This window comes from Centroberyx gerrardi, chromosome 3 (genome assembly GCF_048128805.1).
Source record: "Centroberyx gerrardi isolate f3 chromosome 3, fCenGer3.hap1.cur.20231027, whole genome shotgun sequence".
Classification (NCBI taxonomy): Eukaryota; Metazoa; Chordata; class Actinopteri; order Beryciformes; family Berycidae; genus Centroberyx; species Centroberyx gerrardi.
In genome coordinates this window covers 29,131,490-29,142,839 of record NC_135999.1, presented here as the reverse complement: position 1 = coordinate 29,142,839, position 11,350 = coordinate 29,131,490, and the positions used below count along the sequence as shown (strand labels likewise).

Genomic DNA, 11,350 nt, shown 5'->3' with positions numbered 1-11,350 from the left:
CCCTGACAGTGGAGCAAAGACTGTACATAATCCTTGTTTTCCTAAACATTTAGAAAGTGGTGTCATTGCTTTTAATCTGCATGCAATGCATAGGACACCAGTTTATCACACAAAGACACCATTATATCACTGAGATGGGGCAATGAGATTAACAAATGCTATGTTCAGAAACATGACGTGTAAAATATGCACATCTGAAATGTATGCAAAGTAAATGACAAATTGCTGATTATTAAATATACTGAGGACATTTGTATTGCAGCAAAGGCAAAGCTGTTCCGCTTCAAACTCTGTGAAATGTGTTGAATCTCAATGTGGCAAATAATGCTTGTTATGGAGTTGAGGCCTTAATTTCAATAATTCAAGTATAAAGGAGTGATTTTCTGTGTGAGATGGAAGAGTTTTATTCTAAAACACTACCAACTGTTACTCCATATTTCACCAATACAGATAACATCTTTAAAAATCCATACCATAACGTTGGCAAAGGTATTAACTGATAACTTACATATTCAACATAAGAGTATCCCATATTGACTTTCATGCCAGTAATCATTCTGTCAAAGTAGGTGTCAGTTTTTTCAAATGGTGGCCATCTCATCTTGGAACAAAACTCTTCTAACGCAGTCTTATATATTATATATTAACAGACAGTTACAGTGATTCTAGGTTTTCTTTGGCTCACTGTCCCTCAGTTTGTGCAGTGATGTCGTTGTTATGCACTGCCCCAAGTTACTTGTCGATGGAGTGATCTAGCTTTGTGAGCATTTTTGCATGTTGTGTTTTTTGAATGAGCGTGCCGTACCTTGTTGTCAAGTACAAAAATGTAATGTCATCATTGTCGTAACACATCCATTCATTAACATACGAGAACTACCGTATGTTAACGGCCTAGGTTCAGACATTGGTTTTTTTGTATGCATCTTCTATGAAAGACTATTCTGATACAAATTTACATTCAATGAAATCCAAGGGTGTGGAAAAAAGCAGATGGGACATTTTATTTTTGTATTCCTGAAATGATCATGTAATATATTCATCACAGAAATAAACCATACAATCTCTGGAGATCTGGACATTTTGTGTTTTGTTTTTTAGATATATACATAAAGGTAGATGAATACAGCCCTGTGGAAATAAACATGACATGGCAAGAAACTACCTTATTGGCTACAGGGCAGAGTGGTTAGTTCATCCCAGAATTCACCTGCCACTCTCACCGTTTTAACAGCCGACTAGATTTTTAGAACAGAAAAGGTCTTCCAAATGATGGTTGGTTTCCTGCCAAAGTGGCTGCTGGAGTAGACTAACTAACCAGCCACAGACAAAATAGAATAATGTTTGACTGGTGACTGGTTGTAACGTCCCACCCTGGTTTGATGAAAAGAACAGAACAGCGCCACCCGGTGGTCTACTTGTTCCACTGCACAGCCTTTGTTTTGGGAACTTCATAGTTGAGGGCCTCAAACTCTTCTCCTGGCTTCAGCTTTGGACCAGGAATCATAACAGTCTGAAACAGGAAGAGGATTAGATCAGCATCATTTGTAAGAGTCCATTTGTAGTAAAGAATTAGAAATGAAGAATTTCTCTGACTCAACTTATACAGATAATATAAAAATTCACCCCATTTCCTCACAGTGATCATAAAAGTTTAATCTATTCTACACCTAATCTAATAGCAAACACTGGGATTTCTTGTCCCAAGGGAAATGGCATTTCAAGGCGAGCAGAGAAACCAGTGCGCATTATGCAAAACAGACAGTGGACAGCATGTAATACATTACTAGATAACATCACAGCTAAATTATGAGTCCAGTCAGCCTTAGTAAACACATTTTGGAGGCACTCATTCACCACTTGAGACAGGTGTAGCATTCGATTTGAGGTAAATAGTTAAAATCTCATTTCCCATGTTTTCTTGTTTGTGAAAGACGGGAAACAGAGAAGAACATTTCAGTTTTTGTGATCACACTGAGTGAAACAAACTTTTTTTTTAAACAATTGACCATTACAAAGAAGCTAAGAGAAGGATGAGGACGTCTCCAGCGGTGACTCTGTCGCCAGTTTTATGTTTGTTTTGCAAAGTGACAATGACCTTCGCAGAGCACCGATGGCTAGACTGCATTAGACTGCATGAAGGAGGAGTGGGCAAAGTCTCACAGCCAACATCACTGCCCATCCGTCAGGTGCATCTGTGGCACAGCAGGGGCTGACTCACAGATTTATGGTAATTATGGTCTATGTTTTGCACTGCTGTGCACGATGTGAGTCATTGTCTACGCTGGCCTTGCAAACTGAATGGTATTATATTGTAAGGACTGACCTGCGCAGTCACTGTGGGAGCCAAAAATACATCAACGCTAATCATGAGCTGTGAGGTCATCCTCATTTTACAGGTTTCTGCATTTACTGACGCACACCGACACCTGTATCCAAGGCCACTTACATTAGAATAAGCTCCAATTAACAGATCACTCCATCACCCAAATTACAAGCAATAGTGGTGCGAGATGCAAAGGTCTGAGCCACAACACCTTATCAATAGATGCAACAATTTCTGCACTTCCTTGTTTGAAGTCGATTCCAGCCATGTGAAGCTTCCCAGTTCTTTACAGCTTTATTTAAAAGACTACAGGAATAAACGTCTCAAAAATGATAATTAGTAATAGTAATGTTGAGTTTATCTGTTTATTTTGGATGAATTCTACTTAATTAGCGCTTGCTAGCTAGCGATCATAACTCACCACACGATGTGATGTTATGAATGGCAATACCGAAACGCATGATTTGTCTGTTGAAAGCTTTGTTGCTGCAGACCAACATAGATGCAACCGGAGCTTCTCACACTGCCCACAATCAGTATAGCTAGAGTGACCCATCAACCAAGTTGCTCGCAGTGGGAACGCACAGTGAGAGATAGTTGCTGTTGCTGCTGACACTGGTCCTGTGGAGCTCGATGGGTGGAGCATGACAGCATCACTGCCGGAGTTAGGGGTTCGTTTCTCGATTGAGCTACCTCAGCTAAAAATGTACAGAAAATAGAAGCATCCGGCAGAAGACGGAAGTTATCAGGAAGTCTAAGGTCACCTTGATGATGGGGTCCTTGGCAGGCGCCCAGGCCGGTACTATTTTTCCGTGTAACCTCCATCGGCCGTAGGGGTTGACCAGGTGTCGTTCTAAGACCAAGTACTCCAAGACGTCCTTGGGCTCCTCCTCGCTCCCCAGCATCAGCCTGCCGAAGCGGTCGTAGATGGCCAGCGTCTGGAGCAGGATCAGAAAAGAATCGGTCTCCTTCCATTCATCCGTCACACGCGATATCTCAGATGCCGCTGATCGGATTTTGACAAAACTTAAGGAAATGGCTTATGTCACCACTACGTTCCAGCATTTTCAAAAGTAGACTGACTAGCCCTAATATCACAGGTCAAAAAAAGGTGACTTGATTAGTACAGGGGACTGCATCAATTGTTGCCTTGTTTAAACATACACAGCAGTGTTTCTCAACCAGGTCCCATCAAGGCACACGAATCTGCAGGTTTTCATTCCAACCAAACTCTACATCAGCTGACTTCACTGGTTAGTTCCTCCTCTCTGGTTGAAGTTGTGCAAATCAGTGAAATCAGCTGCTGTAGCGTTTGGTTGGAATGAAAACCTGCAGACTCTCGGGACTTGATGGCACATGGTCAAGATCCACCGGTATACAGGAACAGCAGGTACATGGATCTCACCTGTCTGGAGTGCACCCGCACCGTCACCTGGCCATACAGGTTTCCCTTGCTGACCATGTCGGGGCAGCGGGCCTGGACCACCCTGGGGGGCTCCAGGGACTCGAGGAACCTCCAGCGGATCGTCTTGTAGCGGTTCCCCCTCGTCATCTCCTGCACAGGGGGCAAGGGAGCGGCGGGATGAGTGGCTATGAGCACAAACCCTTCAAACAACTCCTCACCTTGGTCTTAGTGAGTATTTGTTAGTACTAACAGTTTATAACTACATATGAGTTCCTGTACAGTCAAAGATCAAAAAAGGCCTGTTCCAGCAATCAGCAATATTTCACAACTACAACAATAATTCTGAGATCACCATATAAGGAAGTATAAGTATAAGTTTAAGTATCACTGAATACAGTCATGATAAAAAGGAAAACATGAATGCTGTTGGTGAAGACACATTCCAATAGGAAAGATTAAGGGCTGACATCAGGTAATTGTTACACCTGAATGAACAATTGCTTAGTTCTTTGTTAGCTATTATTATTATTAGCAATTATGTGCTATGATATCATGATCAAGCTGTGACAGCGGCACTGAAGCCGTGTTAGAGTGAGTGAGCTGCATGTTTCTGCTGTTGTGGAAAAACAACCTAAACTCATATTTTGGTGACTTTCATATTTTTACTTGAACTGCAGGTTAACATCGTCCTTTACAGGTAGAGGAGGCTTGATGAAACCCACTCAAACCCCACGAAAACATTTAAAAAAAAAGTGTTTCTAAATTCCTAAAAGTTTATTTCTTGCAGCGATATAGGGGGAGGTGAACAGCAGTTTTTATTTATAGGCATTTATCCAAAACCAGAGTGCTTTACAAAACGCATGAAAACAAGGAATAGTAAAATATATGAAGAGATAAAAAGCTAAAGATAAAAAGGGGTTAAACAATAAAGACATATAAAAGAGATTTAAACTGAATTAGCGAGTCAAGGAAGAGAGAACTTACTGGATAACACCTTTCTGTCACCAGGGAGTGAAGTTTCTCCTTGTTGAACCTGTAAAACAAACATTCATTTTCACATGAACATGATGGGAGGTAACACTTCTCTTAAAGAAGAATTCCACTCAAACTAAAGGATAAGACCAGTGTTTTTATTTTATTTTTTTTTTAGGTTTGCACCAGTTGTCTATATTGCCCATCTCCTCTCCATTCTCCCTGCTGGTGTCTGCACACAGTCAGCATAGTTGGAGATGTAAGCGCTCGTTTTCCATAAATATGAAGCCAAACTTTTCTGTTACAAGTAAATGTTAAAAATTCAAATTAAGTACGGCACGCATTGCAAAATGGTTGGGGGAAATATAAACTAGATGTAGACAGACGTAAATAGACTTAAACTCAAAATGACACAAATGGTATTTTCTCCTTTAAGAACTCATGTGTTTTTCCTGAATGGGATAATAAAGTATCAGACGATTTGATCACAGCAACAGCCATGTCTCCTGGTGAAGTGTAGTTGATCCTGATACTGAAACTATCAGCTCACTCATTATAGCTCCACTCTTCATAAGAGCATCAGCTAAATTCTTTAAATGTAAGCAGGACAAACCCACTTTTTAGCCTCATTCCTGAAGAGTGCCCTGGATCTGTTCTTCTTATTTGAGCGGCATTCCCCTTTACAACAGGGCCGACAGCAGCGGCATCCTGCGTGGCGGCAGTGAGTCAAAATCTCACTTCTGTTACAAATGTCTCACTGAAGTAAACAGAGTCCGTCCCGGCAGTGGATCGCCTCCTCCCGCCGGCCAGCAGCATGTGGCGAGACGGGAGGCCGCGACTCGGCCGGGCGGAGTGTGAGAGAGTAAATATCTTACTGTGTCAGGGCGCCGTGGGCTTCAGTGAAGATCTCTTGAGCTCGCACCGCAAACTCCTTTGTTGTGAACTGAGCGTCGTGCTCCTTGATCTTGCGAATCCTGCGGGGACAACGTCAGAAACATTCAGCTTTTGCAGATTTACTATTCATAGTATTCTGTCACGTCACCACGTGGCCATCTTGGTAGGAAAATAACAGGTGATTGTAATAAATTAGCAGGTGATTACAATCAAATGACAAACACAGCCAATGAGCTGTGTGTATTGTAAAGCGCCATATTGTTAGGAAATGCATGTGCCATCATGGGAATACTATGAATACAATTTACTGATGTACGGCTTGCTGTTGAACCTTCTGGAGGCGTTTTGGACCGAATTCATTAACATTTAGATTAAGATTAAGATGCACTTTATTGATCCCCTTGGGGAAATTCGGGTGTCACAGCAGCAATGTACAGTACAATAGTAGAACAAGTACAGGGAAGGTAATAAGGTAATACAAATAAAAATAGAAATACAAATAGTGCAGAAAGGATATAGGCAATATACATAAAATAGAAAAATTATAAAGACTATGAAAATAAAGAATATATAACTATTAAAAACTATTAAAAAGTGTCACAGTATCCAAAGTGTCTAAGTGGGTAATAAAAACTAAATTATCTGTGATGGAAGGTATTCACTTGCTAACCCTAATGACAAGGTTTCTACGCAAGGCATGGTTACATCAGTTCCTGTGTATTAGTAATCATCCTGAACAAAAAAAGAATTAGGAAGAAATCCATGAGAGGTATTAGAGAGGAGTATAAAAGCCTGACACTGGAAAGGTTTCCATGTTTGACAAAAATAATCTGCTTACAGAAACAACAAGAGAGGTCAGGAAAACGATCTTACGCTAGCTGTGAGGCGGCGCTCTGCCGCATCTGCTCAGTGCGTTGTTTCAGCCCCTCTTTAGACAGAGTGGACAGGCGGGCGTCGCCCTCCGGGGGGATGTAGGGGTCGAAGACTCCCGCTGGTGAAGAGAGCAGACCCAATCAATCAATCAATCAATCAATCAATCTGTACTGCGTTTTAGAAAAACAAAGGTGATGGAAATAAACAGTGACAATACTTCATTGCTGCTTGGTTGATCATACATACAGTTTGGCCCGGTCAGGTTAACCTTAATGATTTGGAAAAGATTCCTTAAGTCACATTCTGCAAGTGCATGTTTGCCGATAAGCAAGGAAGCATTACAGCTGCATTGGTGCTTCCTTGCTTATTGGAAAACATGCACTTGCAGAATGTAACTTAAGGAACCAGTTAATGCAACTTTGCACGTTGGTGCTCCAAATAGATAAGAATGGCGATGACGCGGCAAAAAGGCCGCGCCTACAAAGTGCAGTACAAGTGCGAAACCCTGTTCAATTTCTATGAGCAAAACAGTAAATTGTCATTTTCTGTGGTTGTTTTTTCTGTGTTCTAATAATTGATGTGAAATGTATATGGTATAAATAATTTGTCGTTACCTTTTCACGGTTGTCAAACAACAGCAAGATCATTAAAATGTTTTTTTCTTGAAGTCTCAAATTGCAACACGACTCCTCTCTTGACCGGAAGCTTGCACGGAAGTTTGCAAGCTTGTTAGCATTTTGTGACTTCCAGAAAAAAATAACATTTTAATGATAATGCAGTTCTTTGATAACTGTGAAAAGGTAACGACACATTATTTACACCATATACATTTCACATAAATTAACAGAACACAGAAAAAGCAACCACAGAAAACATTGATTTTTTGTGTTGCGGGGCATATCACTTGTACCACACGTTGTGGGCGTGGCCCATTTGAAACATCACGCCGTTCTTATCTATGGCAGCGAGAGGTGACTGTATGAAAAATTTGAACTTCGATAGCGATGTCAGGGCGTAACGTTTTGCCCACAACAGCTGCTCAATCTCTAAATTCACCCGCCACATTTTTGGAATAGAATCTTGGTAGTGGGTTGTATAGAAATTTCACACAATAGTTTCTATTCATATTGCTCAAGATTAATCGAATGTACTATAACTTTCATGAACCTCCATTTGTTATTCTACCTGACAGGACGTCATGTGACTAGCTCAGCTGGGACTAGCCCCCCTGTATATACTGTAGTTATAGTTATATAGTTCCCTTGTTTGGTGTGAATGGGTATCGCACTGCTGAAGGCCGAAACGTTTGCACTTTATACAATAAATATGTCAAGAAGAATATGATCTTGTGAAGGCCACACCTGCATGCGGCAGGTGGCTGGTTTTAACTTCCCACTCTGTCTCTGACACTCTGCCCCAGTCGTCTATCATTCAACCAAGTCAAACCAAGTCAAACCAGTAGTGTCACACACCAGCAGTCGCATTCATTCATTCATTCATTTCATGTATGAATTTGGTGTTAAACTGCCTGATCTGTCTCACATCTTCCATAAGAGAGCAACTTCTAAGGCTCGAGATATTTTACAGTGTCCTCTTCATCCTCTGTATGGAGAATTTGAGCTCCTACCCTCCGGACGGAGATTTAGACCAAAGGCCAGGTCTAACAGGTTGAATAATTCTTTTATTTCTCAGGCCACCAAACTGTTAAATGCTCATGATGACCCAGCTGATGATTAGTTTCCCATTTAACTACTGGGGGCTGATGATGGTTTTAGCGATGGCTAAACATACTCTAGGTTTCCTGTTGTCACTTGATGTATTCATGTATTTTATCATGTTTTTTGTACCCGAGTCTGTGTGCCTATGTCTCTGTGTGTTCTATGTTTTATCTGGCTGCAAGACAAATTTCCCCTCGGGGACAATAAAGCTGAAGTTGAAGTTGAAGTATGTACAGTACGTTAGGGCTGGGCGATATGGTTAAAATCAATATCACCATAATCATAAGGATTTTTTTCAACATTGGTATATAATCGTGATATGGCTCAGGTATGAAAAATTACATGTTAAATAATCAAATGAATGTTCATCCCATTGAACTGAATAGTAATGTTAAGTGTGACGTCAAACAAAACTGAAATTTCCAAATAATATTCCTTAAAATGTTTCATATCTCATTTTGTCAGAGTTTTTAAATAAAATCTGCTTATTATCATCAGTTCAGACAGCAGAATTGTGCATCATTTCCCAAAATCACCATATCATGACGATATGATTCCACTGAAAGACGATAAACGATAATATTGAATTATCGCCCGGCCTGATGTAGCATGAACCACAATATTACCAGTGCAGGCAATGTTGATGGGCCTCTCGGTGTATTCCTGTCTGAAAACGATGCCTGCCGCTCTGGCCTTGGCCTCCGGGTTTTCCTCTCTCTTCCCCTTCAGCCCCACTGCCGGCGGGATGAAGTAGCGCTTCTTGGTCCGGACCGGCAGGAGAACCGGGAGGGGATGCCGCACATCCAGAGACGCCTCTGCGTTCTGAGAGAAGGGGAGTCAAAGAGTGTTTCAAGCTGGATTTAAAGGTCTCTGTACAGCATGCAGACCATTTGACACTTGTGCTATGATATCATGAAATGTAATCTGTGTATGTATTTGGGAATATTCCCACCATACCTAATTTTGTCAGGGTTTTTAAATAAAATGTGCTTGTTATCATCAATTTAGACAGAATGGTGTATCACAATATCCCCAAATCACTATATCATCACGATATGATTCCACCTAAAGACTATAAACGATAATACTGAATTATCGTCCAGCCCTAAGGTAACGGTTATAATACAACTATTTCTGTGAGCTGCTGTGTTTACAAATCCACTCACACCAGTTGCAATGGAGATTTTGAGCAAAACACCATGCTGAAGATCTCACACTCTCATCCTCACCTTTTAGGTATTTTAGCAAGCTATTAGATAACTTTTAGCCTAGTACTCTTGTAGCCAGCCCTACGGCAATGTCAACCAATGATAACTAGTGAGCCACAACAGCACAAAGCCCATTCATCTCCCTCTGTCTCGGTCTGACAGTCTGACAGATGGTTAACCTTCCCCTTCAAATGAGTCTTGGTGACAGTTAGCTAAGTTAGCCCGGCTTGAGCGACACGGCGAGGACAGCAAGCAAAACAAACGAGTTGCCATTTAAATGTGTTATTTGCCTGAGCTTAATCCAGTAACAAGACATTTGTAACGTATCAATACCTTCAAGTTGCTGCATGTTACTCGCTGCAGGGCTAACAGCGTCCTCCTCATGGGCAGCGCCATCTTGCCTCCAGTGTCAAGCCAGCCAGAATATTAAAACAGAACTTCCGGTTACAACCTTCAAAATAAAATGTTTTTTTTTTGTGGTGCGTGTTAGTAATACAAAGAAACAAAACTGAAACTCAAGAAGAGAAGGAGAAATGTACAGTAAATCAAAGTGCAACTGTTGTTTTCTTTCTCCAAAATGTCCTTTTCACAGCATGTAGCCTACTAATAGCCATATAGGCCTCTATATTAGACCCCTCCCAAGTTGTCTATTGTAAGTTTAATGTTTGAAAAAGTAAGTTTCAATATATTTCAGTGTAGATAGTAGATACCTTTCCAAGTTGTTGTCTGGTATGAGTTTGGTGTTTGAGAATTTCTTTATAATAATTTCGACAGTCTTGTATAGTGGTTCATGCATTAGGCCTAGTCACTATGAAAAGGGCTTTTTCAAAAACATCTATAACAGCTATGGTTTCACTTCACATTTATTGTAATGATTCCACTGAGTATTTTGATACAATTTTGTTATTCTGTACACTAATAATTATTTATTTAAGTTTATGCTTTTATTTTGAAGGCGAACTAAAAAGATAACTTCCGGCCACAATTTTCAAAATAAAAGCTATATTTATCAACATATGTTCAAGTTATTGAAGTTTTTTGAGTGATTAAGTGGCAAATTGAAAATAAACAATAGACTTGTATTTAGTGTACAGTACAATCCATCTTATTTTCCCCTAAACGTCCTTTACATAACATTTATTCATAGGCCTTTGCAAGATGCAGTGTAGATATAGGGCTGCCAAAACTGTGTGAGTGTCATAATACGGGACCATGACAAAATAATGTTTCTGAGTGTAATTATGTCAATTAATTATGTAATTCCGTTAATTTTAGGCAGATAATATTCACAATGCAATATTCCATTTACAGTGGCATTGTGTGATCAGTTTGTTAATCTTGCACTGTGTAGTTACACACTGGCTTGTGGGAGTTCAGATAAATCTAAGCATTTGGCTCTGAAATTGGTATGAGAATCAAGTCAAATATGCCTGTGCAATAAATTAGCACATATATATATGGTAATATTATTTATATCTGATAATATTGCATATTTAGCTTATTTAAATAGATGGTTGTGGGAAGGCTAAATAAGAGATTTTGATGGGGAGATAGGGGGAGAAAGACCCTGTCAACAATGAAACAACCATCAAACAAGCAAACATAATGCAATCATCTTCAGAATAAGAATATTTCAAATTTACCAACTTCCCAAAAGAATAACAACAGCTATAAAAATCAAACTCATAGTGTGGTAGGTCTGGGAGCACACTACTGGCAAATTATAATAATAATGATAATGATAATAGCAATCATAATCATCATCACCATCATCATAATAATAACATGCTGATAGGTAGCAGACTAGAACAGAGTGGATTTTATTAGATTTATTTATGAATATATTCATTATTTTATTGCACAGCCAGCCACACACACAACACATACGTTCTACACGTAGCACTGTAACGCGATGACGTCATTTGTCCGTAGGTCGGCGCTAGTTCACATTAGTTGT

General features: G+C 40.0%; 1 protein-coding gene across 1 annotated transcript; it reads right to left on the bottom strand.

Moving 5' to 3' along the window:
• Positions 1–1,078: 1,078 nt before the first annotated feature.
• On the bottom strand, positions 1,079–11,344 carry mrpl45 (mitochondrial ribosomal protein L45). The gene is made up of 9 exons (XM_071901137.2): positions 11,281–11,344; positions 9,727–9,844; positions 8,812–9,007; positions 6,468–6,585; positions 5,576–5,674; positions 4,713–4,761; positions 3,729–3,878; positions 3,088–3,261; positions 1,079–1,510 (listed from the first exon to the last, which is right to left on the bottom strand). The coding sequence occupies exons 2-9, from the start codon at positions 9,787–9,789 to the stop codon at positions 1,412–1,414; spliced, it is 948 nt and encodes a 315-aa protein (XP_071757238.1). The 5' UTR covers positions 9,790–9,844; positions 11,281–11,344; the 3' UTR covers positions 1,079–1,411.
• Positions 11,345–11,350: the final 6 nt, after the last annotated feature.